The 26,879-nt window shown below is 55.3% G+C and overlaps 4 protein-coding genes across 20 annotated transcripts in view; 2 read left to right on the plus strand and 2 right to left on the minus strand.

The window, feature by feature from the left end:
• The window catches only part of CEP15 (centrosomal protein 15), a 34,885-nt gene extending 16,401 nt beyond the window's left edge, over window positions 1-18,484 (plus strand). For all 3 annotated transcript variants that reach the window (XM_083795718.1, XM_083795717.1, XM_083795719.1), the window contains 3 exons: window positions 11,661-11,883; window positions 12,561-12,648; window positions 13,493-18,484. In XM_083795718.1, coding sequence (XP_083651844.1) covers window positions 11,661-11,883; window positions 12,561-12,648; window positions 13,493-13,670 — 489 coding nt within the window. In that variant the 3' untranslated portion in view covers window positions 13,671-18,484. The remainder of the gene's footprint in view (window positions 1-11,660; window positions 11,884-12,560; window positions 12,649-13,492) is intronic.
• LOC310880193 (uncharacterized protein) lies at window positions 1,811-18,377 on the plus strand (the record flags this gene model as incomplete). The annotated part of the gene is made up of 3 exons (XM_083795661.1): window positions 1,811-1,889; window positions 3,007-4,147; window positions 18,246-18,377. The coding sequence occupies 2 exons, from the start codon at window positions 1,811-1,813 to the stop codon at window positions 4,128-4,130; spliced, it is 1,203 nt and encodes a 400-aa protein (XP_083651787.1). The 3' UTR covers window positions 4,131-4,147; window positions 18,246-18,377.
• On the minus strand, window positions 4,241-8,098 carry FEZF2 (FEZ family zinc finger 2). Of its 3 annotated transcripts, none has more exons than XM_083795715.1 (5): window positions 7,268-8,098; window positions 6,041-6,882; window positions 5,765-5,899; window positions 5,505-5,637; window positions 4,241-5,063 (listed from the first exon to the last, which is right to left on the minus strand). In XM_083795715.1, exons 2-5 carry the CDS (start codon window positions 6,824-6,826, stop codon window positions 4,801-4,803), a joined length of 1,317 nt encoding a protein of 438 aa, XP_083651841.1. In that variant the 5' UTR covers window positions 6,827-6,882; window positions 7,268-8,098; the 3' UTR covers window positions 4,241-4,800. The 3 variants fall into 3 exon arrangements, with proteins under 3 accessions (XP_083651841.1, XP_083651842.1, XP_083651840.1); XM_083795716.1 differs by having other exon boundaries at window positions 7,264-7,459; XM_083795714.1 differs by having other exon boundaries at window positions 6,997-7,459.
• The window catches only part of CADPS (calcium dependent secretion activator), a 202,774-nt gene continuing 193,137 nt past the window's right edge, over window positions 17,243-26,879 (minus strand). For all 13 annotated transcript variants that reach the window (XM_083795704.1, XM_083795703.1, XM_083795702.1 and 10 more), the window contains 2 exons: window positions 20,149-20,253; window positions 17,243-18,482 (listed from right to left, as the gene is read on the minus strand). In XM_083795704.1, coding sequence (XP_083651830.1) covers window positions 18,303-18,482; window positions 20,149-20,253 — 285 coding nt within the window. In that variant the 3' untranslated portion in view covers window positions 17,243-18,302. The remainder of the gene's footprint in view (window positions 18,483-20,148; window positions 20,254-26,879) is intronic.

Here is a 26,879-nt window from a genome sequence, read left to right on the forward strand (position 1 = left end):
AATTTGGGAATTTGCTACTTCTTTGAAACATGGATGAAATGGCTCTTAAAAATGCCCCAAACTGCATCCGCGGTGTATGTATCCTCCCAACTGTATCCTTTTCGTTTGAGTTACTTTGCATACGTTTGTCATTACTGCATACAAATAGGACGTACGATCATTTCTTCCCATAAGTTTTATCACTAGTGATGATGATCTTAAAAATAAATGTGTGGTGTTCTTTCTCCTCTCAGTCGTATCACCTACCAGAAAGCCCTAATAGGCTACAGAACAGTGTGAGACGGTATTTACATCACACTTTTGAAACAGATTCAAGCAGAGCCAGCTGCCGTAAGATTATTTTACAAATATATTGCAAATTAATAAAAAGAAAATTTCACCGTCCTTTAAGTAAATTGCAGTCTCCTTGACTAATACCTAGCTTGAAGCCCCGGTAAATTAGCACCTGCCTCAGGGTGGTGCTGGGAAACGTAATTTCGGTTTCCAGCTTAGCGTTTCTTTACCCGTTTATGTTGCAGGTGTCCCCGGTGGCTGCCAGGAGCCCCGGTGCTCCAAGCGGTGCCCGGCGGGAGCTGCCGGAGGCCGGGATGCTGCGGGGACAGAGCTGCTGCAGGTCGGGCTCTAAGCGTGAGGACAGCCCCAGGCTGTGTGGCAGGGAGGAAGGAGGGGGAACAGCAGCCCTCTGTCGTTTTCTGGTTTTGGGATGGGGTCGCTCTGGAGGCACAGAGCCTCACCCGGCGGCAGGGGGACGCGGGGGCCGTTTTAGGGCGCTCGGGCTGGCGGCTTGAGCTGCGAGCCCCACGGACTTGCAAGCGAAGTTGGGTTCCTGGGAAACATTCCTAGTAATAACCGGGAGGGTGGAAAACCTACCCGTAAATCCACAGGGGAAGGGGCGGCGTGTGAGCGAGATGGTCGCATCCCCCCCCGTCAGTTGGGAACGGGGTTTGGGGTGAGCTGAAACAGCTTGAGGTGCTTTGCCCTGTTTCTCGGACGTTTCTTTTTGTTAAGTTTCTGGGTACGGGTGGCGTTTTCCTCTGTAATCAGCTTGCTTTTGCTGGATTCATTCAGTTACGCGATAATCCAATGTTGGTAATATCTCAATTCATTACCATAATGAATCAGAAGGAAGAGGCTGATTATAAACCAGAAAGCTTCTATTTATGTGAAATGGCTTGGCAACTGGCGGCGCGGAGGGAGGCGGCAGGAGGGCGCCGGGCACCTCGCGGCACTTGGGGACGGGGCTCGGCCGCCCCGTGCGCGTCCCCAAACCGAAACCCGGAGGGACAAACGGGCGAGATTTGGGGCCGTACCTGCTGCTCCCTGCCCTCCGCCTGACGAAACTTGGCAGGAGAGAAGTCAAGTTTCGTGGCGGCTCGGGTTTGGCACCCCCGCGCTGGGCTCTGGGACCTGCCCTCTCTTTCTCCGCGCTCTGACGGCGTTTTGGTCCCGGCCCTGCCGGGGGAAAGGGAAGGAGCAGAGAGGTGCCAGGGGCTGCGGGGGGGGGCGAGGGGCTGGGGGTGCAATGTAAAGGGCCGGGGGGCGACACGGGGGGGCGACACGCCCGAGGGGACCCCGGGGGGCGACCCACGGGGGTGACATCCCCGAGGAGCGCGGCTGGAAGCAGGAGGAGGGCACCTGGGCCGGGGCAGGCATGTGTCAATTCAGCCGGCGTGTTGACTTAAGCGAAAGTGCTAAGCCATTCCTAAGGCTAAGTCAATACAGACTTAAGCCAAAATTGTTATTAACGAGCTCTAAGCTGATTTAAGAGCCCCCGGGCCAGCCGTGTCTACACCGGAGGGTCGGGGGCGCGATGCCCCGGCAGGAGCCGGCCCCGCTGCGCTTCCTCCACGGGAAAACCCCCCGAAACCCGGCCCGGCTCGGCCGCCTCGGTGTCCCCAAGCCGGGACGGGGCCGGGACAGCCCCGGGCTGTGCAAACAGCCCCGGGGGGCCGCGGGGCCGGGCAGCCCCGCTCGGCGGCAGGGGGACACGGGCACTCCGCAGCGCCTGTCCCGTCCCGGCGGGGCAGTTGAGCCCCTCCGCTCCGCTCCCTCTCCCCCCCCCCCCCCCCCCCCGGCGGGGGCCTTTCTTTTCTTCCCCACCAGCTTTGAGCAGCCCTGTTTCAGATTGGCCTTTTTATGTTTGATATAAAGAATAGTTGTTGGCCAATTCCATCTTTTCAGCGCTGCTCTCCAGGCCCGGGTCCAAGCGGCTTGTCAGATGCTCATTAACTCCCCCTTTGGCTCTTTCCAGTGTGTCTCCTAAGCTCATTGTGCCAAGAACTAGCGCTTCTTTCTCTTTACACGGCTCCCTTTCTCTGCTCCATCAGGGAGACAAATTACTTTCCAAAAGGGATCGCCAGGGATGGTTTAATGAGAATTTCTCTAGGGCTGGCCGTGGAAATCAATGTAGTTAACATTCGGTGCACTTAATTGGACTTTTCTCTTCTGCCTCCTTCAAAAAAACTCTGAAGCTATCCTGTTAATCTCTCATTTGTAATCAATTGTGTTGACTAAACAAAAGTCTAGGTCGTCCTTTCTTCCTGTCCCAGACAATCCTTTGTTGCCTCTAAATGCCTCATTCTTGAGTGCTCCTGGTCGTGTAGATGGGTTCGATTGTTGACAGTTCATTATTGCGCTTTTGTCCATTTAATCTCCCTCGCTGTGTTTTGCATGTGCATGCCTTAATGAGCTCCGTTGGCAATTAACATGTTTCTAGCAGCAAACTGGTTGCTCAGACGTTTGGAGAGCGGAGTGCAGGGAAAAGGGCAACGCAGCTGCCTTCGGCTTGGTCGCTTCCCAGTGCCCGGCGCCGTGCCTGGCCCCGCCGGGACGCACCTGGGCGAGCCGGGCCGAGCCGGGCTGAGCCGTGCCGGGCTGAGCCGAGCCGTGCCGAGCCCCCGGCCCCCCCTCGGCCCCCCCCGAGGCACCGGCACGGCTCAATCTGTCGTGTGCGCGGCTGCGGCGCCGGGAAGAGGGGCTGCGTGCGGGTTTTGTGCTCGCAGTGAGGCTTGCTGGCAAGAGTGCTGAAGTGTGAGCAGTCGTGGACAGCAGAAACATCTTGTGAGGGAGAGGATAATTGGAGTCTCTGGCGTGTGTGTGTGTGTGTGTCTGACAGAGCCACCCTCCCCCGCCATCCGCCGCCTGGGTGTGTGCGGGGAGCCGGGGGGCGGGCAGGGCTCCCCCCCTCCACTCTCCCTCCGCTCCCGGCCGGCCCGGGGAGCTCTGCCCGCCGCCCCCGGGAGGGCCGAGGGGACAAAACACCCCCAGGACCGGCCGGGGCTGCCCTTCGGAGCTCCCCGAGACAGCGCCGAGCTGCGCCGAGGCTGCCGCTGCCCCTCCGACAGCTCCGCAAACATCAGCGAAAACCCCGAAAAAAAAAAAAGAAATCCCCGCTCTTCCTCGGCTGTCGGCCCCGTCCCGCAGCCCCGGGGGCGGGGGACACCCCGCTGTCCCCGGGACCCTCCCGCACCCCCCGGGGGTCCCTGGCGCTGCTGCCGCCCCCCGCACGCCCCGCTCCGTCCCGGCGGCCGCTTTTTGCTTGGGGTCGAGCTGCAGCCCCTTTCCTTGGGGACGGATCAGCCCTCTCCCAGGTCCCCAACCGCGGTGACTTACGGCGACGGGGCTTGCTTATTTTTTTTTTTAATTCCTTTTTAACCCGAAACTCTCCCCAAATCTCTTTTTTTTTTTTTCCCCCCCAACAAACGGTACCACGGTGCCGGGCTCGCTGCGCATCGCTTCCCGCGCCTCACCCGGCCCCGAAGCGTCAAAACTCTAACTTTTGGCACCGCCAAAATCCCAGAGCCGAGCAAGGACGAAGCCCCGCGGCGGGCTGTGGGGCCAGCCAAGCCCTCCGGGCTCCAGCGTCGCCGCCCGGTAACGAATCCCAAAAGGCGGTGCGAGGGGTCGGCTCCCGTCCGTGCACTCGGCGGCGAGCTGCGCTTGTCCTCGCCTCCTGCCGCCGAACGAAGCGGGGAGAGGTGAGCTCCCGGCGCGGCGTCCCCGGGCACTTGGGGCTCGCTCCTTCCCCTCTTCATTGGCAAGCCCGGCCCCAGCAGCACGCACGCTCCCGGCCACCCCGGCCTCGTTTCTCCGCTAGGATAATATTGTTCCTAACGACGTGGCCGGAATAGACACTTGCATATTAAAGGTAGGGGAAGGGGGGAGCCGAGAAGGGGATATTTAGTGTAATCCAAGCGCTTGATTATCCATATTCTGATCAAAAAGAGTTTCTGAGGCCTGCTGGGAGTGATTAGATTAATGTAATGCGCTTTGAAGGGTCTGTGTTTTCTCTCTTAATTTGGGTCATTACTCGGAAAGCAAGCGTGAGATCGTTTCATCTGCATGCAGGGAAGGACGGGCACTCGGGAGCGGCCGAAACACGCCGGAACGAGCCGGGCCCTTCGGGGGGGCTCCGGGCCCTTCGGGGGGCGCCCCCGGCCCTCCCCGCCGCTCCTGGGGGGGCCCGGGCAGCGCCGTGCCGCCCGCTCCCGGCTCGGAGCCGGGGCCGAGGAGGGAAATGAGACACCTACGAAGGGCCGGTTTATTGTCCCGGGCTAGGTTAGATATATAGATATATTCCTCACTTATTCGAGCGTACATTTAAAGTGGAGATTTACAGACACGTATAAAGAGCGCTGTCCTGGCGCCGGCCCCTCCTGCAGCTCGGGGGGCTCCTCGTATGTACAGCTGCGGCCCGGGGCCGATGGCTGCCGGCGGCTGAGCTCGCTGGGGAAGAGACAGAAGCAAAAGGCTGGCTCGGATAAATAGTGCTGGCCCGGGGAGCGGGGCCGAGAGGGGCCCTTAGCTCTGCCCGCTGCGCGCAGGGTCCCGGGGCGGCGGCGGCGGCGCGCTGGAGACGCTGTCGTGCAACTTTCGGACGTGCTTCTTTAAATCAAAGTTTCTGCAAAATCCTTTCCCGCAAGTGACGCACGTGAAGGGCTTCTTGTCGTTGTGGGTGTGCATGTGGAAAGTCAAGTTATAGATCTGGTGGAAGGCTTTGTTGCAAATGGTGCACTTGTACTGCTTCTCGCCGCTGTGGGTCAGCTTGTGGTTCTTGTAGTTGCCTGCGGGAGAGGAGAGAGGGGGACGAGGGGGTTACCCGAGGGTGCCCGGGCACACAGGTGAGGGGGGGCGGCAGGAAGCGGCCCCCAGCCCCCCCCCCGGCCCCCTGTCAAAGCCGCTCCGCATCACCGCGGGGCAGCGCGCAACCGGCACGGCACAAATGAGGGGCAGGGGCGGCGCGGTGACCCGCGGCAAATGGAGGGCCCGGGATTAGGACCGGGGCCCGGCACCTCTCATTTAAAAAGCATTTATAGGGCCGAGCCGCCGGCGGGCCCCGGCCGTGCGGCCCGGGGCTCGGGGAGAAAGTAATTGGGAACGGCGGCGGCTCGGCCCGCGCCCCTCGCATCCCCCAGCCGGGCAGGGCTCGCCCCGCTTCGTCCCCATAAGGATGGGCGAGGGGCCCGCGGGGGGACCCGGCCCCGGCCCGGCCCGGCCCGGCTCACCTTTCTGGTGGAAGCCCTTGCCGCAGAACTCGCAGACGAAGGGCTTGTAGCCGGCGTGGATGCGGATGTGGGTGTTGAGCGTGGAGCTCCTGTTGAACGCCTTCCCGCACTGGTTGCACTTGTGGGGTTTCTCCTGCACCGGGGTGGGGGGTGAGAGGCCCGTTAGGGGGCTGCGGGGAGGGGTGCAGGGGGTTGGGAGGGAGGGGTAACCCCCCTCTCCCTCCCCCCCCCCCCCGCGGCCCGGCTGCCCCCCCACCTACCTGCGTGTGGATGATTTTGTGCCGGCACAGGGTGCTGGCCTGGCGGAAGCCTTTCCCGCACACCTTGCAGACGAACGGCCTGGCCCCGGTGTGCACCGGCATGTGGCGGGTGAGGTTGTAGTGCGCGTTGAACACCTGCGGGAAGCGCCGGCACGGCCAGGTTAGGACCTGGGGTGGTGGTGGTGGGGGGGACCTCTCCCACCGCCCCGCATCCCCCCCCTCAGAGCCTCGTACCCTCCCCGGAGCCTCGTCCCACCCCCGGAGCCCCCTTTGTACCTTGCCGCAGACCTCGCAGGTGAAGTTCTTGGGCTTGCCCTCCGCTGCCCCGCCGCCTCCCAGCTTGGCGTGGCCTTTGGGGGGGCCCCCGCGCTCCGCCGCCTCCTTCATCACCTGGTCCAGGTGGCCGGGCAGCCTCTCCTTGTGCGCCAGGGGGGGCGGCGGCGGCGGCAGCTTCTCGGCCGCCAACCCCGCCAGCTTGGCGTTTTCCAGCAGGAAAAGCTTCTGGTGAGCGGAGAGCCCCCCCGGCGGCGGGGCGCCCAGCAGGCCGGCAGGGAAGAGCTGTCCGTGCAGCAGGTCGGCCGGGTGGTACGCGGCGTCCAGGTAATTGAAGTAGTAAAGGGAGCGGGGGGCGGCCGGCACGGCCCCCGCCTGGTGGATGACCTGCGGCTTGATGAGCCGGCCGCTGGGCTGGCCCAGGGCGAGCTCTGCCTTGCAGCACACGCCGCAGTTGGCTTTGCAGAGCCCCCCGCCGCCCCGCAGGCTGCTCTTCCACAGCTCCGAGTAGTTGAGGAGAGTCTTGGAGGGCACCTCGTAGCCCAGCGGCGGGATGGGGATCACGCAGGGCAGGGGCGAGCACAGGCTCAGCGGCTTCTTGCCCGGCTCCGGCTCCGGCCCCGGGCCGCCTTGCCTCTGCTCGAAGGCCGGCTTGGGCTCCGACGTCTTGGCCATGATCCGCTCGATGGAGAAGGCCAGGCTCTTGGAGGGGTTAGCGGCGGCGGCCCTGCCGTCGTGCCGGGGGCAGGAGGAAGGCATGACCGTCTCCAGCGACCCCGAGCTCGCCATGGCGCTGCGCCGCCCGGGGACTCGGGGTGAGCAGCCGCTCGCTCCTGCGCTCGGCTCTGCATTCCAGAAAAGCCAGGAGACAAATCAATTTAATAAGCACCTTGTTCTTCCCCCCCACACACTCCTCTCCCGCCCCCCCCCCCCCCCACCGGCACCCCCTCCCTATTTACATTCAAATGAACATATCCCAGAACAATGGCACGTAGGGTACCAGATTACTGCTCATTAAGCGGAACGCGCTAAAGTAACATGCGAGCTAGACCTTGTTAGTATTTAAAAGAAAAAAAAAAGGGGGGGGGAAGGAAAGGGAAAAAAAAAAAAAGAAAAGAAAACCCTCCCCCGGGCACTGCCACCCTGCCCAGCCCCGCCGATGGAGACGCAGGGGCGGGGGGCACGGCGAGGGGCAGGGGGTCGCCGCGGGACCGGTGGCCACTCACCTACCTAGCCGTGGCTAGCGCCGGCGAGACGCATCCGAGCAGCGCGCTGCGGCCACAGTCACATTTTGACGGCAAACATCTTCCCGAGCGCCAGCTCCCCGGCTCGTACATTTAAGGCTGACATCACATGAAGTCACTCGGAGCAGAATGACACGGGGATGCCACCATGGAGCTTCCCCGAGCCCCGGCGCCGGGCTGGGGCAGGGAGAGGAAGAGGAGCCCCCCCCCGCCCCCTCCACGCACAATTTCCTTCCAGTTTAAGACGCACAAATCGCTCGTGTGCGAGCTGGTTTTTTTTTTTTTTTTTTCCTTCCCCTCTCTCTCTCTCCCTTCTTAAAAAGCAACTTGCAAAGCAGAGGAATCGTTTTGCATGTGGCAAATTAGAAGGCAAGTGCGATTCACAAGTTGGGTGGAAAAGAGTGCTCCAGTTCTTGCTGGGGTTAGAAGAGCCACTCGGAGTGAGCGTGAGGATTTTTTATTTTTTTTTTTAAGAAGGGGGAGAATGATTTTTTTTTTTTTCCTAAAGCAACTACCACGCAACCATGCTCGAGTTATTTTGGCAACCCATCTGCAATCAGCTCCGTTGCAACCGAGCTGGAAGATAATTAATAAATTGTCACTTATCTGCGAGCCTCCCCAGCATGTATAAATTAATAGCCAACCCATTAATTAGGACAGTGTATTAATGTTAATTAAACTAAGTTTAATTCCACCCCCCTCCCCTCGCAGGGTAGCTGGTGATTAGCCTTAAATAAACGCGGAGGGAGTCGAGTCCGGGGCTGGGTTTTCTTGGGAAAAAAAAAAAAAAAAAAAGAAAGAAAATGGGGAGGGAAAAAAAAAAAAAAAGGCAGCCGAGCGCTGCGATCGGGAGTTTTGCGGCTTGTCACCCCGCGAGCTGCCCGCTCCTCCGGCCGGCCGGATCTCCCCATCTCCCGTCCCCTTTTCATCCTTTCCGTGCCCCCCTCCGGCTCCCCCCCTTTCTCCAAACAGGAGGCTCCGCATTATCGCGCCCGGGTGCCGGGGTTTCTCCCCTGCCTGCCTCTAATTAAAACGCCTTGGTGCGGGAGGGGAGGCTTCGCAGGCGGCTCAGCTGCGGGGACGCGGTAATTGGGGGAGCCCCGTGCCCACCTGGGTTTTGGGGGGGCCCGGCCGCCGCCCCTCCCCTGGCCCCATTCACCCCGAGCAATTTTCCCCGGCGATTCAGGGCGCTCGCTCCTTTCACTCGGAGCCACTATAGCGCTGCGTGAACCTGGTTTTGTGCGTCCCTAAAATAAAGGGGAGGATTAGCCGGGGGAGGCGGGGGAGCGGAGGGTTTAAGATTGAGCCTGGCCAGAGGTAAAGCAAGCAATGAAAAGGCCCCTATATATTATTATTTCATTTTTTTTTTCCGCCTCCCTAGCACGCCTAAGAAAAGTTTGGAGGAATTCGGCGGTTTTGTGCGGCGCTGACAAAGCCGCGCCTCCTTCTCCCCGCCGGGGCAGCTCGCCGGCGGCTGTTTGCAGGCAGGCTTTGTCACCTGCGAACCACAACACGCTGCCGAAACTAATTTGGGAATTTGGGGGAGCCACGGAGAAGGGGGAGGGAGCACCCCCCCCCCCTCCTGCCCGGGCTGCGCCGCGCTCCCACCGCAGGTGGGCTCCGGGGGGGGGGACGGACCCCCGGCCCTCGCCATCCTCCCGGCGGGGCAGCGAGGGAACCCCTCCGGTTTTGGGGAGCTGGAGGGAGGCGATGCCGGGCGCACAGGCACGAAGCACACCCGGGGGTTTGGCTGCCGGAGAGCCCGGCCGAGCCGAGCCGAGCCGGGCAGCGGGCAGGCGGCTGCTGGGCTCCCCGCTCGCTCCCGGGGCTCGCCGGCTTTAGCAAAGTATTTAATTAGCCTCCACAAACTTCTTTTTCCTCGCCTGCAGATTATACTGAGTGGAGGGTTGGGAACTATTTTACACCTTGCCACTCACATGTTAATTAATCTCTATCTAACCCTAATTGCAGTTTATTCAAGCACCGCTCAACAGCTCACCCACACAATAAACACTGGGGCTGCTTTTATCCATATTACTCCCCGCTCACACGTTGAGTAATTAACTCCAGTACCAACTAATAGTGCAAACAAATATTTTCTGTAAACGAGATGATTTCGGGCGGGATAAAAGAGGGCTGCGGAGCCGCGGCCGGGAGCTCGCTGCCAGCATCCCCGCGCCGCCCTCGCCCTGCCCGGGCTGCCGACGCCTGGCCCGGCTGCTTTCTGGCCCGGACCGGGGGGGTCCTGCAGATGCCGGGGGGGGAGTGGTGGGCGAGGATCCTCGGGGGGGACCCCCCAGCAGCAGCCGCAGGGCCTCCTCCTTCCCACGGCCCCGCAGGGAGCCCCCCCCCCCCGTGCCCGGGTGCATCCGTGCTTTGGGCTGGCGGCTCCGAGCCGCCCGGCGGAGCTCGGGTTTTAATTGAAATCGCAGGTTTGGGCACAGCTGGAGGCTGTCTCTGGCGATCCCGCTTGTGCTGTGCCGGCAAGCGTGTTGGAAAGGACTGGCTTTGGGACGGCCGCCCCAGCCGCAGCGCTGCCCTGCGAGCGCCGGGACGGGGCTCTGGGGGGTTTTGGGGGGATTGGGCTGGAAACCTTCGCCCCCCCCCCCCCCCCATCCCCCGGCATTTGCAGCAGGGAGATGCTCCCCGGGCCGCTTTTCCCTGGCAGCACCGTGCCGCAGAACCGCTGGCAGCGCACCCGTAATCACTTTTGCAGGTTTTTCTTCATTTTTCCCCCCCAAAAAAACGAGTCCGGGTGCCCGTCCCGATAGGGCGCCCCGATCCCCGGCGCCCCCCGCGCTTCCTCCCCCCATTTTTTTTTTACCCCAACGCGCACCTCCACCTTGGGCTCAAGGCGCACCCGGCGACCCCAGCCCGAAATCCTCCCGGGGCGCTGACATCGAAAACCGGCCGGGGTTCCCCCTCCGTGACCCTACAACAGCACCCCCGGCTCGGGGGGCTCCCGGGGGCCGTACCGCAGCCCGGAGCGGGGCTGCGGGGCTGTGGGGAGGGGGCCCGGACCCGCTGCCCCCTTGCCACCGGCCCCGACAGGGCGGCCGGGAGCTGGGCATCCCCCCGGTGCTCAACGAAATCCCGGCCCCGCACGGGTCCCCCCATCCCCGGGTCCTCCCGGCCCGTGCAGGGGGCACTGGGCGGCTGCGGGCCGCCGGGAGATAACTTTGGGCTCCTCCTGGTTATTTAACGTGGCAGCTGCTTGAACTCCCCGGTGGAAGCTGCCGAAAGTTATTAGCGTTACGCTGCGGTCTCCCTCTGAAATGGTGGCTTTGATTTCTGCGCCGCTTTCCTTTCTATATCTCTCTGTGTGTGTATATAAAATGCATATATATATATATATATATATTTTTAATAGGAGACGGTGAGGTGAGCCCAGGCAGTCAGGATGGGGCTGCCTTTGCAGGGGCAGCTTCAGGAGTGTGGTTGCGATGCTGCCCGATCCCTTGCCTCGCCACGCTGGGCTCAGGGCTGTCTCAGGGCAAGGCAGCGGCTGGGGCAGCCCGAGGTGTGTCTTTGCAGCTCAGTTTGCAGCCCTCAGAAACGCTCTTTTTGGACAAAACGGTGAGCAACGAAAGGGGAAACCAAGAGAGGAATATCCGTGGTGAGGCAGGCTGTTACCTCTTTGCCTGCTTCCTCTTTGAAGCCGCAGTACCTTGTGTAGCGGGCGCAGCACACAGCCTCCCCGGGCTGTCCTCCGATCCCACAGGGCCCTTAGGTCGGTGGGGTGACCCCACAGAGCCCTTGGGTCGGTGGGGTGACCCCGCAGGATCCTTGGGTCGGTGGGGTGACCCCGCTGCCACCACCGTGCCACTGCAGGCTGAGGCCACCTGGGCTGGAGCAGAGGCACCGAGTCCCTGCAGACTGTTGTTTCAGCCCGTTCACTGACTCATGCACACATCACTGCGTATACGTAGGCAGATAATTTTTTTTTTCTTATTTTTTTTTTTAAGAAAAATAAAAATTGGCATATCGAAACACTGTACTGTGGAGCTAGGTTTTGGAGCACTGAACGGGTCCCGGAGCAAACACAGCGGGATTTGGGGCACGCAGTGGCCCAGTGTCCCTGCATGGCTCCGCTGTGCGACTGGCAGTGATGGCAGGGGCAGCGCTGACGTTTTTAACCCGTGTCTCATTTTAAGAGCAGGAAATGTTGGAAATGTAGCCGCACTGCAGAGCAACTGGTAAGGCACCGTGGCACGAGCTGCCCGACGAGTGCCTCGATGGCACCCAGGCTGGGTTACGTAAGTCTGAAAACGGCACCTCCTTGCTCGCCACGTCCCTTTCTGTGCGCGCAGGGTCCTGCCGAGCTGCCAAACAGAAGCAATTGAATGAACTCTTTTCTCTGCTCATTCTTCCTTCCGCAGCTCGGAGAAAGTGAGCCAGAGCCTATTCTAGTTCGCCTGTCAAGAGGAATGGCAGCGGACGGCTCCATCCCCACCGGGCTTTGTGCCCCCGAAGCGCTGCCTGCCTGCGAGGCACGGCAACCTGGCGGGAGAGTCCAGGGCCTGCCGCTGGACCGCTCTGGTCCGGGAGTCAGTCGAGAGTCAGCGGGGTCCACGTCTTACCCAAAGCCCCCCGGCCACCAAGGCAAGCAAGAAAATGATGAAGGGGCGGCTGCTGTTCTCCTGCCTTGCTGTCGATGGAGCGATGCGGTATTTCATTTCAAGCCCGAGAGATGTCCCTTCTTCCCGGTTTGAAGTGGTGTACTTCTTCGTTTTGAAAGAGTGGGAGCTTTTTAATTTTTTCTGGTTTTGTTGTGTGTGTTTTTTTTTTTTTTCTTTTCCCCCTTATTTTCTATTTAGGAGAAAAGGTGGGAGGAAGTAGAGAAGGAGAATATAATGGGGGGATGGCCTTGTTCTCACTTTCCTACTGAAAACATTTCAGAAAAAGGAGCAAAAAGCAGTGAAAATGGGTAGAAGCCCACTTCAGTTTTGCGTTCCCATTCCTTCCCTTTTTTGCTTGAAAGAAGGATGGCCAAAAAAAAAAAGTGGGACAAACCCCACGTGTTTTGAATTATTCTCTTCTTAATGAGTTAGAAAAACATCTTGTTTTCAAAAGTACGTGCTTTTTCCATGAAAAAAATCAAATAGGGGAAGAACCTTTCCAAAGCCAATAACAGTTGCCATTCCCAGTCATTTTGCAACTCCCCACTCAGTGTTTTGCCATTTTTCTGGCTATGCCACGGCTCATATTGTTTGATGTTTGCATTTATCTTTGCTCGAAGGACATAATTTTCGTAGACATCCTTGTTCTCTGCTGAGCAGGACTCTGCGGCAGTCTGCAAGGTAACGGGGGAGCAGCGGACGGTAGCACGTCACCTTCTTCCATCAGGACAAACCAGAGCCCCTCAACGTAAGAATCTCTTTTTAATTTTTTAGTTTTATTTTGTATTTTTATGATTTCAGCCCCAGAAGATGCGATCTGAAAGAGCCACTAAAAAATCCTCCCAACGATCAGAGCCCAGACTAAAAAGCCAGACCTAGTTCTTGCAGGAAAAAAACTTCCATGCGCGACCCAAGTATTCCCTGAATGTTCAAGAACACCCACAAATTCTATAAAAATAGCTGATAATTTATTTATTTGATTTAATTATGAGCCTAGCTTGTGATTTTGGGGTGGGGACGGGGGTGGGGCTGGAGTTAATGCTGAAAAAATGCTTTAGAGAAAAACCCAGGCGAGTCATCAGCTCTGCGGTGCCGGGGAGCTGCCCGGGCTCCTCCTGAAGGCACGCAGAGCTTTGTGGTGCCCACTGAGGGCCCTCAAACCCCTCGGGTGAGGAGGTGGCCACTTCTCCTGGGTGAAGCTACGGGTCTTTGGCCCCACGGTCTGTGAACGAGGCTGGTGTCCTGTGGCCGGCGTGCTTTTGAGGGACTGCCTCATCTGTCCCTGCTGGCTCGCCTGGTTTGAGCAAGGGTTGCCCCTCATCACGTTGTCCTCCCATTGAGACCGGGCTGTGCGGCTGGCTGAGCCCTGGCACTGGGAAGGGGGCTGTGGGACATGTTCCCAACCCTTATGGCAGGGTCTAGAGGGGGTCGGGGTGCCGTGTGCTGTGCCCCCAGCATGTCGTGGGACCAACCCCTCAGTCCTTGCTGGTTCAGCGGGATAGGAAGAAATATCCGGCTTCCCTCTCATCGGCGTTCCCAGCCCTGTTCACTTCAAGCCTCCGAGCTCCTTCTCTCCTCCTTCCTTCCCCCAGGCTCTCCTGTCCAGCTGAAAGCCATCGACAGGCCCCGAGATCAGCTGCTTTCGGAGCCCCCTCTCTGCCGAAAGCGCTCCTAAACGGTGCGGCCTTTGTTCCCCCCAGCTGTCGCATCCTCCGGGATCGGCAACAAGTCCTCGCTTTACAGACCCCGTCTTGTCAGTCCCCAAGCTGATCTGACCACCTGGTTTGTTTTTGAAGCGAGCGCTCGAGTCATAACATTTCTGTTTATTTCAACAACTGTATTCCTTGCATAGGAAATGAGCCAAGATGGTCTAAGGCGGGGAGAGCGAAGCATGTCGGGGTTGTAATTGCTTTTGCTCTCCCAATATCGAATTTTACAGTATAATCAAAATCTTATTTTTGTACTACTGGACTCTGTTATTGACTTAATCTTCTTAAGTGCTCCTATTATTCCAGTGATTTCATCGTTGCATGTTGATTTTAATCTTTTGATCTCCATATTAGCTACTGCCTGCAACTAATTTGTTGCTCAGTGTTTTTCTTTGTTTTGACCTGTGAGGCATTTTCCTCATGGCACACAACTCTGCTGGCAGATTGCATATAATCTCTGCACTTTTTTTCTCCCATATTTTGCATAGTTACAACAAATGCAGATTTACAACTTGAAACGGAATATGTATCTTCTGGGGAGGCTGAGCAAAATATCACTTAGCGCCTTTAGCTCAGGAGCCCGAATGCGCTCGAACGGAGGAAATGCCGCCGAATGCAGCTCACCGGAGAGAGGTGTCGCTCAGGCTCCTCAGCCAAACGAGTTCAGAATTGTTGGCAACTGCAGCGTTTGTAACTTAAATTACACGCGGTCAGGTACCAAACAGTTTCTGGAGGCATGGCCAGGGCGAAGAGGAGGAAGGCTGGTTTCTGTGAATGGCTTAGGGGACTCCTGGCTGGCCTCAGCTTGGCATTTGGGGGTTCTGCTGAGGCCCGACACCACGGAGCAGTTTTTTCAACAAAAACTGGTGGCAGTGGTGCTGGTGCAGAGCCTTGAACTTCACAAAGTGCAGAGGGTGAGATACGGCTCAGCTGTGTTTCGGTTGGCCGTTATACCAGCGCTTTTCCCCTTGGTAGCTGCTGGTTTAACCTGTGCTGGTTTACTGGGGCTTTGTTTGCTTTAGCTTCTTCTTTTAAAGCTTCGAGGAGTAATTTTTGCCTTAGGTTTGCTGTGACTTTTTTTTTTAAAAAAGAACACAGACTGAACATTGACAAAAATCATCTTTGCTTTGCTGCATGCCTATTTATGCTTCTGAAACCAAATTGTCTTCTAATATTTTTGACGTTTTGGTCACCAGAGAGGCAGAAAAGCAATTTCTAAGATGCCTATGGGCCAGGAGACATGCTTTACAGCAGAGGGGAAAGAATCTGTTAGTTGCTGAGATATAAAACAAATTGGATGAACAGCTGCTGACACTTGTCAGTCAAATAGTTGATAGCATTTTCAGTCTCCATGCCACATGCTTTAAGTAAGTCTGTCAAAAAAAGGATATTTTCGCTGGACTTCCCTGTAAATATGAGAGAAGTTTTGGCCTGATCTATCGTTTAAAATTTTGCTGGCAGAGGAATGAAATTTTCCTCTTTCCCCAAACTGATTGACATAACTGTACTGGCAGATCCTTCATCTAGGTGCAGTTGTACTGGCAGGAAGTCCTTTGACTGTTGGAGCTCATTCCACGGCAGCAGCGGGTTGAAGTGAAACCAGCAGCAGACCTTTGCGTCTCCTCGGCAGGGTTTGCCAGAGTGCTCCCAGCCATCAGCAAACCCTTTTAGAAGCCGCCCGAGGTGTAGCTTTGCCCTACACGAGCCTGAGCCCCATCCAAAGGATATTATGTGGCCGAGGAGGCTTTAAACCCAGATTGTGTTGTTCAGACAGCACCAAACCATTTGGGGTGATTCCTGCAGGATTTAACCAAGAGGGCACTCGGCGCTCCCGGCGCAGCACCCACACAGGACAGGGTCAGGCTGCCGGCACCACGTCACCATCGGCAGGGGGGCTCGGGGTGCACCAGGCTCCTTCTCTTGCCTTCATGCTGCAGGGCTGGGAGGTTAAATCCTGCCTCGCAGCATTGCTCGTATGTGAGTTCTTCACACCAAAATTTGTAACTCGATGCTCATTTGGGTCCAAACTCCCTTAAAAGAAATTATCTGGCTAATGCTTCCTCTCTTAGGACATGTGGTCAGGCCTGACACAGCCTCAGGGCTCTTACGGAGTCCCTGAGCTGCTTTGCTGGGGTCTGAGGCCACGTGAAAAGCTGCCACAGGCTGCAGGGGCGCTGCTGCTGATGGGGAGACTCCGAGGAGGAGCGTGGCCACCACCACCGCTGCAGGGCGGCACCTCTGCGTGCTGGTGGTGCGCAGCCCGGGATCAGCTCCCGAAGGCATTGCCCACACGGCTTCATTCAAAAAAAAACTGAGCAGGGCTCACTATTTTGAAAGGTGGCAGGTGGAAGTGGGCTGTGTTTTCACCCAATAAATATTTCATGTAAAAAAAAAAAGGGGGAGCGTGTTCCAGAGTGGAGTCAAGCTGTTTCTCTAGCTCTGCTCTGCCTGACGGGGAGCGGAGCTACAAATTTGTGTCTTCCCTGGAGCTTTTTGCTCCCAGCCTGGTGCCTGCCCCAGCTGAGGCTTTCCCAGTGCCTCCTCTTGGAGGTGTTGCAGGTTGTGTCAGTGTCTGGGGCAGGAGAGGGAGAGGAAGACAAGGATGTGAGCATGCATATGCATAGCTCAGGAGCCTGGCTTCTGGACGTGGCTGCAGGCGCCAGGCATAGAGATGTCGGGATATAGGAATTTTTTATATATGTCCCACTGGCAGGCCTGCAGAAGCACCTGCCCTGGCCTTGGAGGATGTAAGTCTGACTTAACCATTCAGTTGCTGCCTCCATTCCTCTGGGGCCTTAGGGTGGGGAAGAGCTGTGTCGGTGCCACATTTCTGCTGAGGTCCCCAGAGGCTCCTCTCCCTGTCAGTGCTTCTGCCTACCAGCACCGTGGGGTGAGACAAGAACCAAAAGTGATCTGCAGGGTTACAGTAAGGGTTCATCGCTTGTCTGTGCCCGTGCATCAAGTGGCTTACAAAATGTAAAGGGTGCTAAATGTGCCCACCACCCGCTCCTAGAGCAGAGCCTGCTGATGCCCCCATCCCTGGGGTGGGCACGGCTCACCACGGGTACGTGGCGGGGCTGCAGGGCACCTCCAGAGCCGGGGGGTGAACTGCCAGCGAGAGGAGGGTCCCCAAATCCGGCACTGCAGGTGAATGAGCTCCCAGCTCCGTAGCCATCCCAGGACCCAGCACCCCACCCGGGCTGTTCCCAGAGCCCCCCTTCCTTCCATTCCTCCCTTGGCTTCTTTGGGAGAAGACAAAATAAAAACTGAAGCCTTTTTTTGCGGAAGGCAAGTGTCGGGTAAGGCTAATTGCCGTGTAATAACGGGGGCTGTACCGGAGCAGACCATCGATTAGATGCCCAAGGACAGCTGACAGGGCGCAGTGCCCAGATGACGGTGGAAACGAGCGGGGCGGCGGCAGCCCACGCGCCCTTGTACCTGGGGAACATACGGTCTGGGCCCAGCCTGACCTCTGGGAACAAATCGGGAAACTAGCTTCTAAATTAATAAACTGTAAAAAACACCCATGAGAAAAGAAAATGCCTTTATTCTGAGAGGTGGGGGCTCTTACATCTCAGCTTGTAATTTCTTTTTTGTTTTTTTCTCTAAGGCAGACATAAAAAGACTCCATAATTTATTCTTAGGACATCTGAATAGTTATTTATTGAGAAGCCACAGTTCTCACACTTTTACAACTGTCGGCTTGTATAAGGCAAAAAAAGCAAGATGGATCACTATTTTACACAGAAAGTAAAAGCTCTGGAAGGGGGACTGATGGACATGCAGTTACCGGTCAAAATGCAATGTACATGACATATATAAAAACCATTGTGAAACAGAGGAATTGTAAATTATGGTTACAATCTACCGAAATAAATATTCAATATATTATTATAAACACATTTGTATAGTCTAAGATTGTAATTAAAGTTGTCTTTGTACATACACGGTTATTGGAAATTCAAACAAAAATGTAACATTTAGAGGAGCAAACGTCAACATAAAACAACTGCTTTGGACTTGTAATGTGGCATGATATATCCATAATGATAGGATTAATCTGGTGTGGCAATTAGAATGACTAATCCTCTGGGATGTAGCCTCTATGGAGTTAACTGCATATTGAAGGGAAGAGCCTGATATATTAACAAGGATGCAGAATGATTCAAACGGCTGTCTGGGTTTGTTTGTTTTCTGTTTTTTAAATGAACAGAGAGAACAAAAAAATCATTTGTAATTGCCTCGTTTTTCTTTTAAAAACAAAGCTGTTTTTTAATTAATTTTAAGCAGTTGGCATCCACAGAAGAGAAACAAAGAAATGAAAGGACTCGAGTCACTCATCTTCACAACAATTTACCATCAATGTATATACAGTACATTAATGAAGCATTGTTTAAACTTTAATTATAACAGGGACACACCTAGTATGTTTTCTATGTAGTTCTCCAGTAACAGTATTAAACAACGGTGCTCCATATTGCTTATGAACATATAGATATGAAATCAGGAAACCAATGAATCAAAGAGAGGTGCTAACCTTATTACCACACAGCTAACATGGCATTTGTATTGGTAAACTTCTCATGGGCGTTTAGAGCTGACAGAAAATTTCCTAATGTGGCTAACTGAGTTACAGACGAGGTACATGCACGGACACCAGGCGAGCCCCGGGCGGTCCTGCAGGCCAGCTCCCCTAGTCGTCCTCTTCGTCCTCCTCATCGCTGTCCTTCATGGTGATGCCCTGGAGCCCTCCGCCTTCGCTGACCGACGCCGTGGCCTCCTCTACCGTCAGCCGGTTCCGAATGGTCTCGTAGGTTTTGCTGTTCAGGGTGGAGTCCAGCACGCCTTGCAATCGGAAATCCCGGTACGTTTTCTAAAGCGGGGGGAAGGAGGAGACGGCAGAGAGGTCAAGGCCGGTTTGGGAGCCACTCACGGAAGAGGCTGGGGTGCCAAGGAAATCCCAGCCCCATTGGGCATTGCCCTGCACAGCGCAGAGCCTCTGTGCAGTAGCAGGGGTCCCTCTAGGGTGACCACGAGCCCCCCTGGAGCAACAAACTGCATCTGTCTGACAGCCCTGCCTTCGTGGGACCCGCAGGTGGGCCGGCTGCGGGGCTGCACAGGGGCTTCAGAGCAGCGAGGACCGCAGGTGGCTTTACAGACGGTGTGCTGGGGTCTAAAAACACATCAGAGCAGCAGAGTAAGGCTCTGTTGGCCTCACTTTCCTGGCTTCTAGATGCATTCATCTGCCTGTAAGCGAAGTTATTTTTCTTCATGCAGCAGAATGCCTATCGCCTGTAGCTGCGGACGTGATTACACGTTCCTGGAACGCTCTGTATTAAATAATCCTACCTACAATATTGGGATTAAATACGCTAAGTCCAGGATACGGGAGAAAATTGTTCATGTATAAAGATAAGCACATGGCATGTATTTCTTAAATCTCGTTTTCTTCACCTGGTTCTGAAACTGGAGTTGCATTTCCACAGCTAGCTGTACTTCCCTTGTTATTATGGTTAATTTCCTTGCATGTGAATTTATGTTTAAAAACTTCTTGACTCTGTGCGATAAAACTCTGGTCCTGTAGTTCATTTAATTGTGCTCTGTGCTCTGCATGGAAACTATTTACTGTTCTACTGTTTCAGAAAGTCCTTGGATTTGTTGTAGCAGCTTCTGAAAGTAATACTGGTATAAATAAAGCACAAGGAAGAAAGCTTTCCTCAGCTAGCTGACAAGTAGCAATAATTTGCCTGTGCCTGTTGTTTTCAGTTATGAAAAGCACATTTAATACATTTCAGTTTTAATTTATTCATGCCTTCAGTGTGTTCACTGCACACAAGACCATAAACATTATAAAATACTAGACAAAAAAGCATTAGATAGAGCCTAAAATGATCAAAAATATATTTACCCCCTTCTGTGATCTTATTATTTCATGTAAACCACTGTGATTTCACACTGAAATAATTATCATTAGTCCAAGGCACGCACACACACACATATACACATACACGTACACTCGTGGAAAAAAATGTTACTTTCAGGGTATGTTATCTCACCTTTGGGATCTCTTAGAGTTGATTATATACACCCATTGTAAAGGAAACAACTTCAATTAACTACGAGAACAATCCTCATTTGCATTCTGATGATAATAACAAGCCATAGCTGGGCTTAAATATTTCTAGTAAAACAGTGTTAAAAAACTTCTGGTTTGATTTAACCCATTTTAACACGAGTTCTTGGGTGTGATCGACCGTAAAAAGACTAATTTTGGCGTGCTTATTGTACAGGTAGGGCCGAATAAACAATATTTCCCCTTTTTTCATGCAGGTAGTTACTTTCTTCTTATTTACACATGTACTTTGCACCTCTGTGCATTTTAAGGTCCTGTTTACCCATCTGATAAAAATCTTCATTTCTAAGCATCTCAGTGAAGGACTGAGAATGAAGGAATTTATTTGCCTACGAGGACACGCCGCACACACGCACTCGCCCCTTTCAGCAGCAAGACGTTCGCGAAAAACCCAGCGGGCGATTACCTTGACTATCCTAATGAGGGTTTTCAGCTGGTAGATATGAAGCTGCAGGTCCATGCGGTCTGTCAGCCAGGTGCAGACGACATTCATCGAGCTGGTGTACCATTGCTGCAAGAGAGACAGGACTTCTCCAGCAACCACGTTACGTGCGCGCGCCGTGCCCTGCACACGCCGGCTGCACGCGGGCATGCAGCGGGACCAAGCTGTCCCCCTGCTAATGGGACGTGGCAGGCTTCGGGGGGGGGAGACCAGCACCCTCTTTTACACCAGATTTCCATGCACGAGCCTCTAACTTTTCACAACGACAGCAATCTTACTCGGAGGGGTCCCGGCCACCAGCAGCGCCGCCAGGTTTTTGTAATCCTGTTTTGCCATTGACTTGACTTGGCAGCCGTGGTGGGAGTTTTGGCCCGGTCCAGCTTTTAACCCGTTCCCCGCCCCAGCGAGAGCACAATCCTGCCTTTAGGACCACACTCGAGCTACTTACCGTCTTGAAATCAAACGCGAGCGGCCACGGGGCGAGTCTGCTTCGGGGCAAGGGTTGGCTGCGGGTGAGGCTGCGCAGGCGTGAGCACCTACAGGCGCCGCGCTGCGCGGGAAACGCTTTGGTTTCAACCTCGCAGTTAGGAAAAGGTGGAAAAGCAGCAAGCAAATGAGCTTGTTTCAAGCTGCCGAATTCGCAGGGCCCCTCCTGGGGCTGAAATTTTGCTGCTTGCCTGTGAAAAAGGCTTGCAGCTGTGTGGCAGCAGACTGCCAGCCCTGCAGCGCAGGAAGGCTCCGGCGGGCTGCGGATCAGCGCCCTGCTCACGCAGGGCTGGCATTGCACGTCTGACGCCACAGAGCCGAGCAGCGAGCCCTCGAGAGAGGCAGAAGCAGGGGCTACGTGCGGCGGGGGATCGCAAAACCTCCCCACTGCTCTCAGCACCACGGCTGATTCCCGAGAGGGTCCAGAACCTCATCGCGGGCTCAGGCTCTGTGCACAGGCACAGCATCTTGCTCTCATTTACTCTTACACGTGCACAGAGCAAAACCTGTGCTGCACAGCTGCAGGAATTTACCTAGAACCAGTTAAAGGGAAAAAAAAAAAAAACAGATCATTTTATAAAAATGCTGATCAAGCCCCATGCAGGTTAGTCTGCAACGCAGCTTCCTCCCAGCTAGCCTAAAACCTTGCATCGGTCTAACCCAGGTAGTTTTCCTCTCTCCACCACCCCTGTTCCTGGGCACCGGTGTCTGCCAGCCAAGCACGCGAGCTGACGCGAGGCTGAGCGAGGCACACCCGCGTGTCCGAGCTAACGGCGCACCGCGTAGCACAGACGGGGGATCGGCACAGGTTACCCGGCCGTAAGGCAATGCACCAAGGAGCTGCTGCCCCCCAGCAGGACCCAGCACGGTGTCTGGGGAAGGGTTTTCCCCCACTGTGGTACCTCTTTATGGTGTAACACTGCGGTGTGCCTTATCAGCCTGTAGGGTTACCAAGGGTATTGCAGTGGTATAGGACCTGGCCGTCGTGAATGGTCACCATGAAAAGTTAGCATTAATCTCTTATTGCTACAAATGCTGTTCTAACTGTGCCCGGGCACACCGGGCCAAGTGAAACCTAAATAAAACACGGGACCGGGAGACCTGGAGGAAGCAGCCGCTGCTGTTTGCTGCTTGGTGCCGTCAGCGGGGCTGTGCCTGGGCACAGCGGGATGGAGCAGGGCCACGCGTCCCTGGAGAGCCGCGGGGCTGAGCTTGGGACCGGCAGGGGAGCAATGCTGAGGGCTCCTGCGTCCCACAGCCCCTTTCCAGAAGTCCACAGACTTCACTGTGTGGCTGCAGCCCAGCGGGGCTGGGGAGGGCGAGGAAGGCAGCTCCTCTCGCCCCCCCGGCCGCTGGGAGGACGACAGCAGAAGGCCGGGGCGGCCTCTGCCAGTAATCTCTGCAGCCAGTACTGGGCCAAGGGACGATTCAGTGAAGATGCCCCTCCACTTCTAGCTCTAGAATAAGTTCTACTTCCTAATAAAATGGAGGAAATAGAGGGGTGGAAGAGTCACCCAGTAAACGTCCAGTGGTGATCTCGTGCTTGATGCTTACACCTCGCGCAACTTGCGGCAGAGACTGGCCCCTCATCTCCAGAACGGAGATCTGGCAAGAGCTAAGAGCGCAAATAAAACTAATTTGGACAGGAAAGGAGCTCTGTCAGTGACAGAAATCAAGCTCGGCTATGGTTAGCTGTCCCAGGCCTGACCAGAAGAGCAGCCAGGAAGGCCCACTGGGACTTTGTGTCCCACAGTCTTCAGACAGCTATGAGCAGCCGGGGCACCCCGTCCTGGTGGGTGCTGGGCTGACCACTCCAGATGGCCGGCTGGAGGGGGGGTGCACAAAGCGACTGCCTGGGGTCTTTAAATCAAAACCCACAGAGGAACAAAGCAAAGGTACGTTGCAGGCCCTCTCCCTTCCACTGCTGCCTCTCTTTCCATGGAATGACCTGCTTCTGGGTGCCTCTGCCTCCCCCAGCTGAATGAGATGAGGGCAGGTCCTGCCACCCCTGCTTGCCCTGCGCCGTGCACACCTGCACTGCCGTACTACAGACACGAAATAGAAATAATACTTTCTGCCCCGAGGTTATCAGCAAGGTGACAGCACCCATGGAAAAGGTCACGCCGCGGCCTGTGCCCACTTCAGCAGGGCCAAAGGAAGGCACCTGCGGGAGCTGCTCGCACACAGCACGGCCACAGCAGCACGGCTGGTAACTCCCATCAGCCCTAATAACGTCCAGCTGCCTTTTAATGAGCGCACACAATTTCGCTGCTGTGAGACCTTCAGCTTGAGCTTAAATTAAAACATTTGGTTATGTTTCTGGTAGCTGAACTGTGGGGAGATGTGAACGTCCCGGAGCGCCGGCTCACTGGGCTCAGCCGCTTGGGGACTGCGGAAGGAGCGCTCCTCCCCAGGGCTAAGTTACTCCAAAGACTTTCTGCTTCATGAAAAGAAAGAAAAAAAAAAAGACAAAGTGTAATTCATTGATCTTGATACACAAAACCGTCACGTCACTTCATAGAGCACACACCAACTGCTGAATTTCAGCCCTGCATATTCATAAAAATAAGTTAGCCCATAAATTAAATGTTCCCTTTAGCTAGCACTAGTGTTGATGTGCTATAAGACGCACAAGCCCTCTGATTCATGACTAACCCACCAAAGAGGATAACATTTGCATATGATTATATTATTAAAAAAAAAAAACAACAACAAAGCCAAATGCTCCCGAATGGGAACGTGATCACTTCAGACAAAAGAGCGCGGCGCGGTCCTGGCGTGACACCGGGCGGCTCTGCCCTTGCTAGAAGCGACACGGGGCTCCTCGGGGCTTGTCCCCATGCACGAGGTGCAGAAGGCAGGGCCCAAACATGCCCCCAGGCCGCCCCATGGGGCCACAGCACGTTTCAGGCACATTTGTGGAGTCTGAGCACCAGCTCATGGGCACGGGCACACCGAAGTAACTAATACAGGTTTATTTTCTCAAAACTCATCACACCTGGTTATAAAAAACGATTAGACCTCGGCGATACTCCCAAGTCCATGGACCCCAGCTTCACACAGAGCTCCCTGCCACACACACACGTTACTGATGGCACCTGCCATCCCTCTTGGCCACCCATGGATAATTTGCACTCACTCAAAGGGCACGGGGCAAGGGATAGCTCAGCATGACCTGGCTAACAGCACAGGAAATGCAAACAAATGCCCTTAGGATGGCATCGGAGCCCAGGAACAGCAAGTAGACACCCTATTTGCACAGCTAGGAATGAAATCCCTCTTTGCTGCTGCTCACCTGGCCGGATGAGGTGGCCATGGGCAGCGGGGATGCTCCTGGACAGGCATTAGAGGAGCAGAAGCACGCCACGGGGCTGGTTTGAGGGCTGCCCGTGCAATGCCCCAACCAGAGCAATAGGCTGGCTCGTTCTTTTTTTTTTTTTTTTTTCCCCTTTCTTGAATGCAAATGCATGATCAATAAGTTGCTGAAATAGCAAGTTTATCTCTGAATATATAAATTGCAAAAATTGATATGAATAAATCTGCAAGTAACACACTGAGTGTGGCACATTTCAAAGAAAAAAAAACAACACAAAACACCAAAAACCAAACCCACCAACAAAAAAAACCCCGTACTGGGTTCCTGCGCTTTCCGGGAGGTGGTGTCATTACACATACCCAGGAACATCTGCAAACCCCCGTCTTCTTTGGTGTGAGCTGAATGGAAGCATGACCTCCTGTTCCTTGCCATGAACCCTGAGTTCACACTCATATTTTACATGTTACAGGAAGCCGCAGCTCACCCCAGGGGTGCTGCAAACAGAATCTCGTAAGCCAGATGCAACACTGCTTCTTAAGGCACCTGAAGGAGCTGTATTCTGCATTCAAAAGCTTACATACTAGTAGCTTAAGGTCACTTCAGCTTTTGTAAAGAGCGGGACAAAACCAGGAATGCTTATAGGGCTGGGTTGTCAGCAGGGTAGCAGAGGGATTACAAGGAACCTGTGACTCTGCCTCTTTCTGCCTTTACTGGTAGTTTTTTTGTGTGTGAACAAGTGCCATACAACAGATTGAGGCTGGTATAAAGGCCTGGGACTGTGCAAGAGCACCCCGCTGAGCCTCAGCTGTGCTTGCAATTAGCAATAGGCATGAAATGATTATTGTTGTGGTGGCTGATGGCAATCTGAAGTGACAAGTTTTATGGGGGAAGTTGTAGTAGGGATGTTCAGCAAGTTTCTGCAAACCATTAATCGAAGGCTGCTGCACGGTTTAGTCAAAGCTATTTTATGTCATTGCAAAGGTCTCCCAAAGATGCTGAAAGAATATTTTGCTGTTCTCAGTGCCTCGGAATGGAGTTTTTCTAGGTCAGGGATTCTTTACTGCCCTATTTAGTGTCAAAAATACCCATTTGCCTCAAATTAGCAGAAAGCTTGTAGTTAAGGGCTGGAGATTAGGCATACAAAATTACTCAGCAGGTGACTGCTGGGTGGATTTGGGGGTTGAGAAGTCTTTAAAACTGACTACAAGACATTATATACTTCTGACAAAAGAACATAGTAATCCTACCTGCTTGCTTTAACCACTGTTGTTTGTCTATTATGATGTGCTTTAATGCCCATAAGAGCAAAACTTCTGGTGATACTACTCAATTACCATAGTAACTCTCCCCTGTGACCTCTCATTTCAGTCCGTGCTTTCCAACCAGAACCAATCCAGGCAGGGCAAATCTATTTAAAACTGTGACACACACGGCACAAGGGAACTCCGAACGCCGGCTGGCTCCCTCTCTTTGTCTGGGACACCGGCTTGTTTTGAAACGCTGAAAGGGAGCTTTGAAATGAAGCCTTGAATCCAAGGTGTTTCGGAGGTACGCGGCTCGGCGCTAGGAGGCCGCCTCTGCCGCAGCCCTGGTCCGGCCAGCACGGGGCAGGGGGAGGAGAGAGCGACCTACGTGCTGCCCATGGGCCTCATCTCCCCAAAGAAAGCTCAGTCTGCTCAGGCAAGAGCCTTCCAAGCGACTTGATGAGCCAGGAAAAAAAATAAACTACAAGTTACCAAACCCTCGTGCCTGGAGCTGGTGCGCCCAGCCCACGGGCCAGCAGCACGGCTGGGACGCACGGTGGGGCTGCGGCCGGCACACGACAGCTCACCGAGCCGTGTCCGTCCCGAGTCCAGGAGGCTCTGAGATCAAATCTGGGATTTGGTGATGTCCGGGGATCAGCTTGCACACACGGTCATCAGCTTTGCAGTGCCTCACAGCCGGAGCTGCTCTGGCAAGGTCTGCCCCTCTAGCGTGTCCCCCTGCTCACACTCAGCCTCGCTGGCACGCACGGAGCTGCCCGCAGGCCTGGCATCCAGAGCCCAGGCTGCTCGGCGGCAGCACCAAAAGACCTCTCTTGCCCCTCTGGACTTGTGTGACCACCAGGGCTTTCCTCTCCACCTTCCCTCAATGGCTTTGTGGCTGTTGCAGTCATTGTAATCCTAAAAACTTGGTAATGACAGCAAGGAAGAAGTGCAGAGACTCCTGGCCAATAGTTTCCTACTTTCTTCTTTAAAAACGGAGAGGCCAAACCTCACCATACACTACAGTGCACACAATCCAGACTTGAGAGCCTCCCAAAAACTCGCTGAGATGCCACCAGAGGACAACAGCGATAGCTTGCCCCGCGCTAACGAGGTCCGCGATGGCCCCGCAGGCACGGCCCCGCAGCTCGGAGACGGGCACAGCCCTTCTGCCACGCGAGGAAGGCGGGAGAGGCACACTTCTCCCCTGCAAACATATGTTTTCTGGATGGAAAGCTGAGACCTGCCCACACAGCGGTCCCCGCCACACTTGTTCACAAACTTCTCTTTCCACAGCTCAAGGAAAACCACGCTCTGCTCTGGGCATCGCTACACGCCGTCTGCGAGGGGACCCCCGAGCCTGCTCCTCTGAAGAGCTGCCGCGAGGCAGGCCAAAATTTCGGCCACAAAACCTGATCCGGCACAGGGGACCGAACCGGCCCCACAGGCTCAGAGCATCCATCTGGGTCACATCCTGCCGCGTCGGTAACAAACCAGGGACTGTCCTGACACAGAGGTGCTGAGGATTTGGCCCCCTCTGCCACGTCTCGCACGGCCAAGGCTCAGGGACCTCTCGCGACGCCGCCGGGTGCGCCCGGCCTTCCCCGAGCGAGGGCATCAGCGCGGCACCGCCGCGTTACGGGCACGAA

Source organism: Anser anser (genome assembly GCF_964211835.1).
Source record: "Anser anser genome assembly, chromosome: 12".
Lineage (NCBI taxonomy): Eukaryota > Metazoa > Chordata > Aves > Anseriformes > Anatidae > Anser > Anser anser.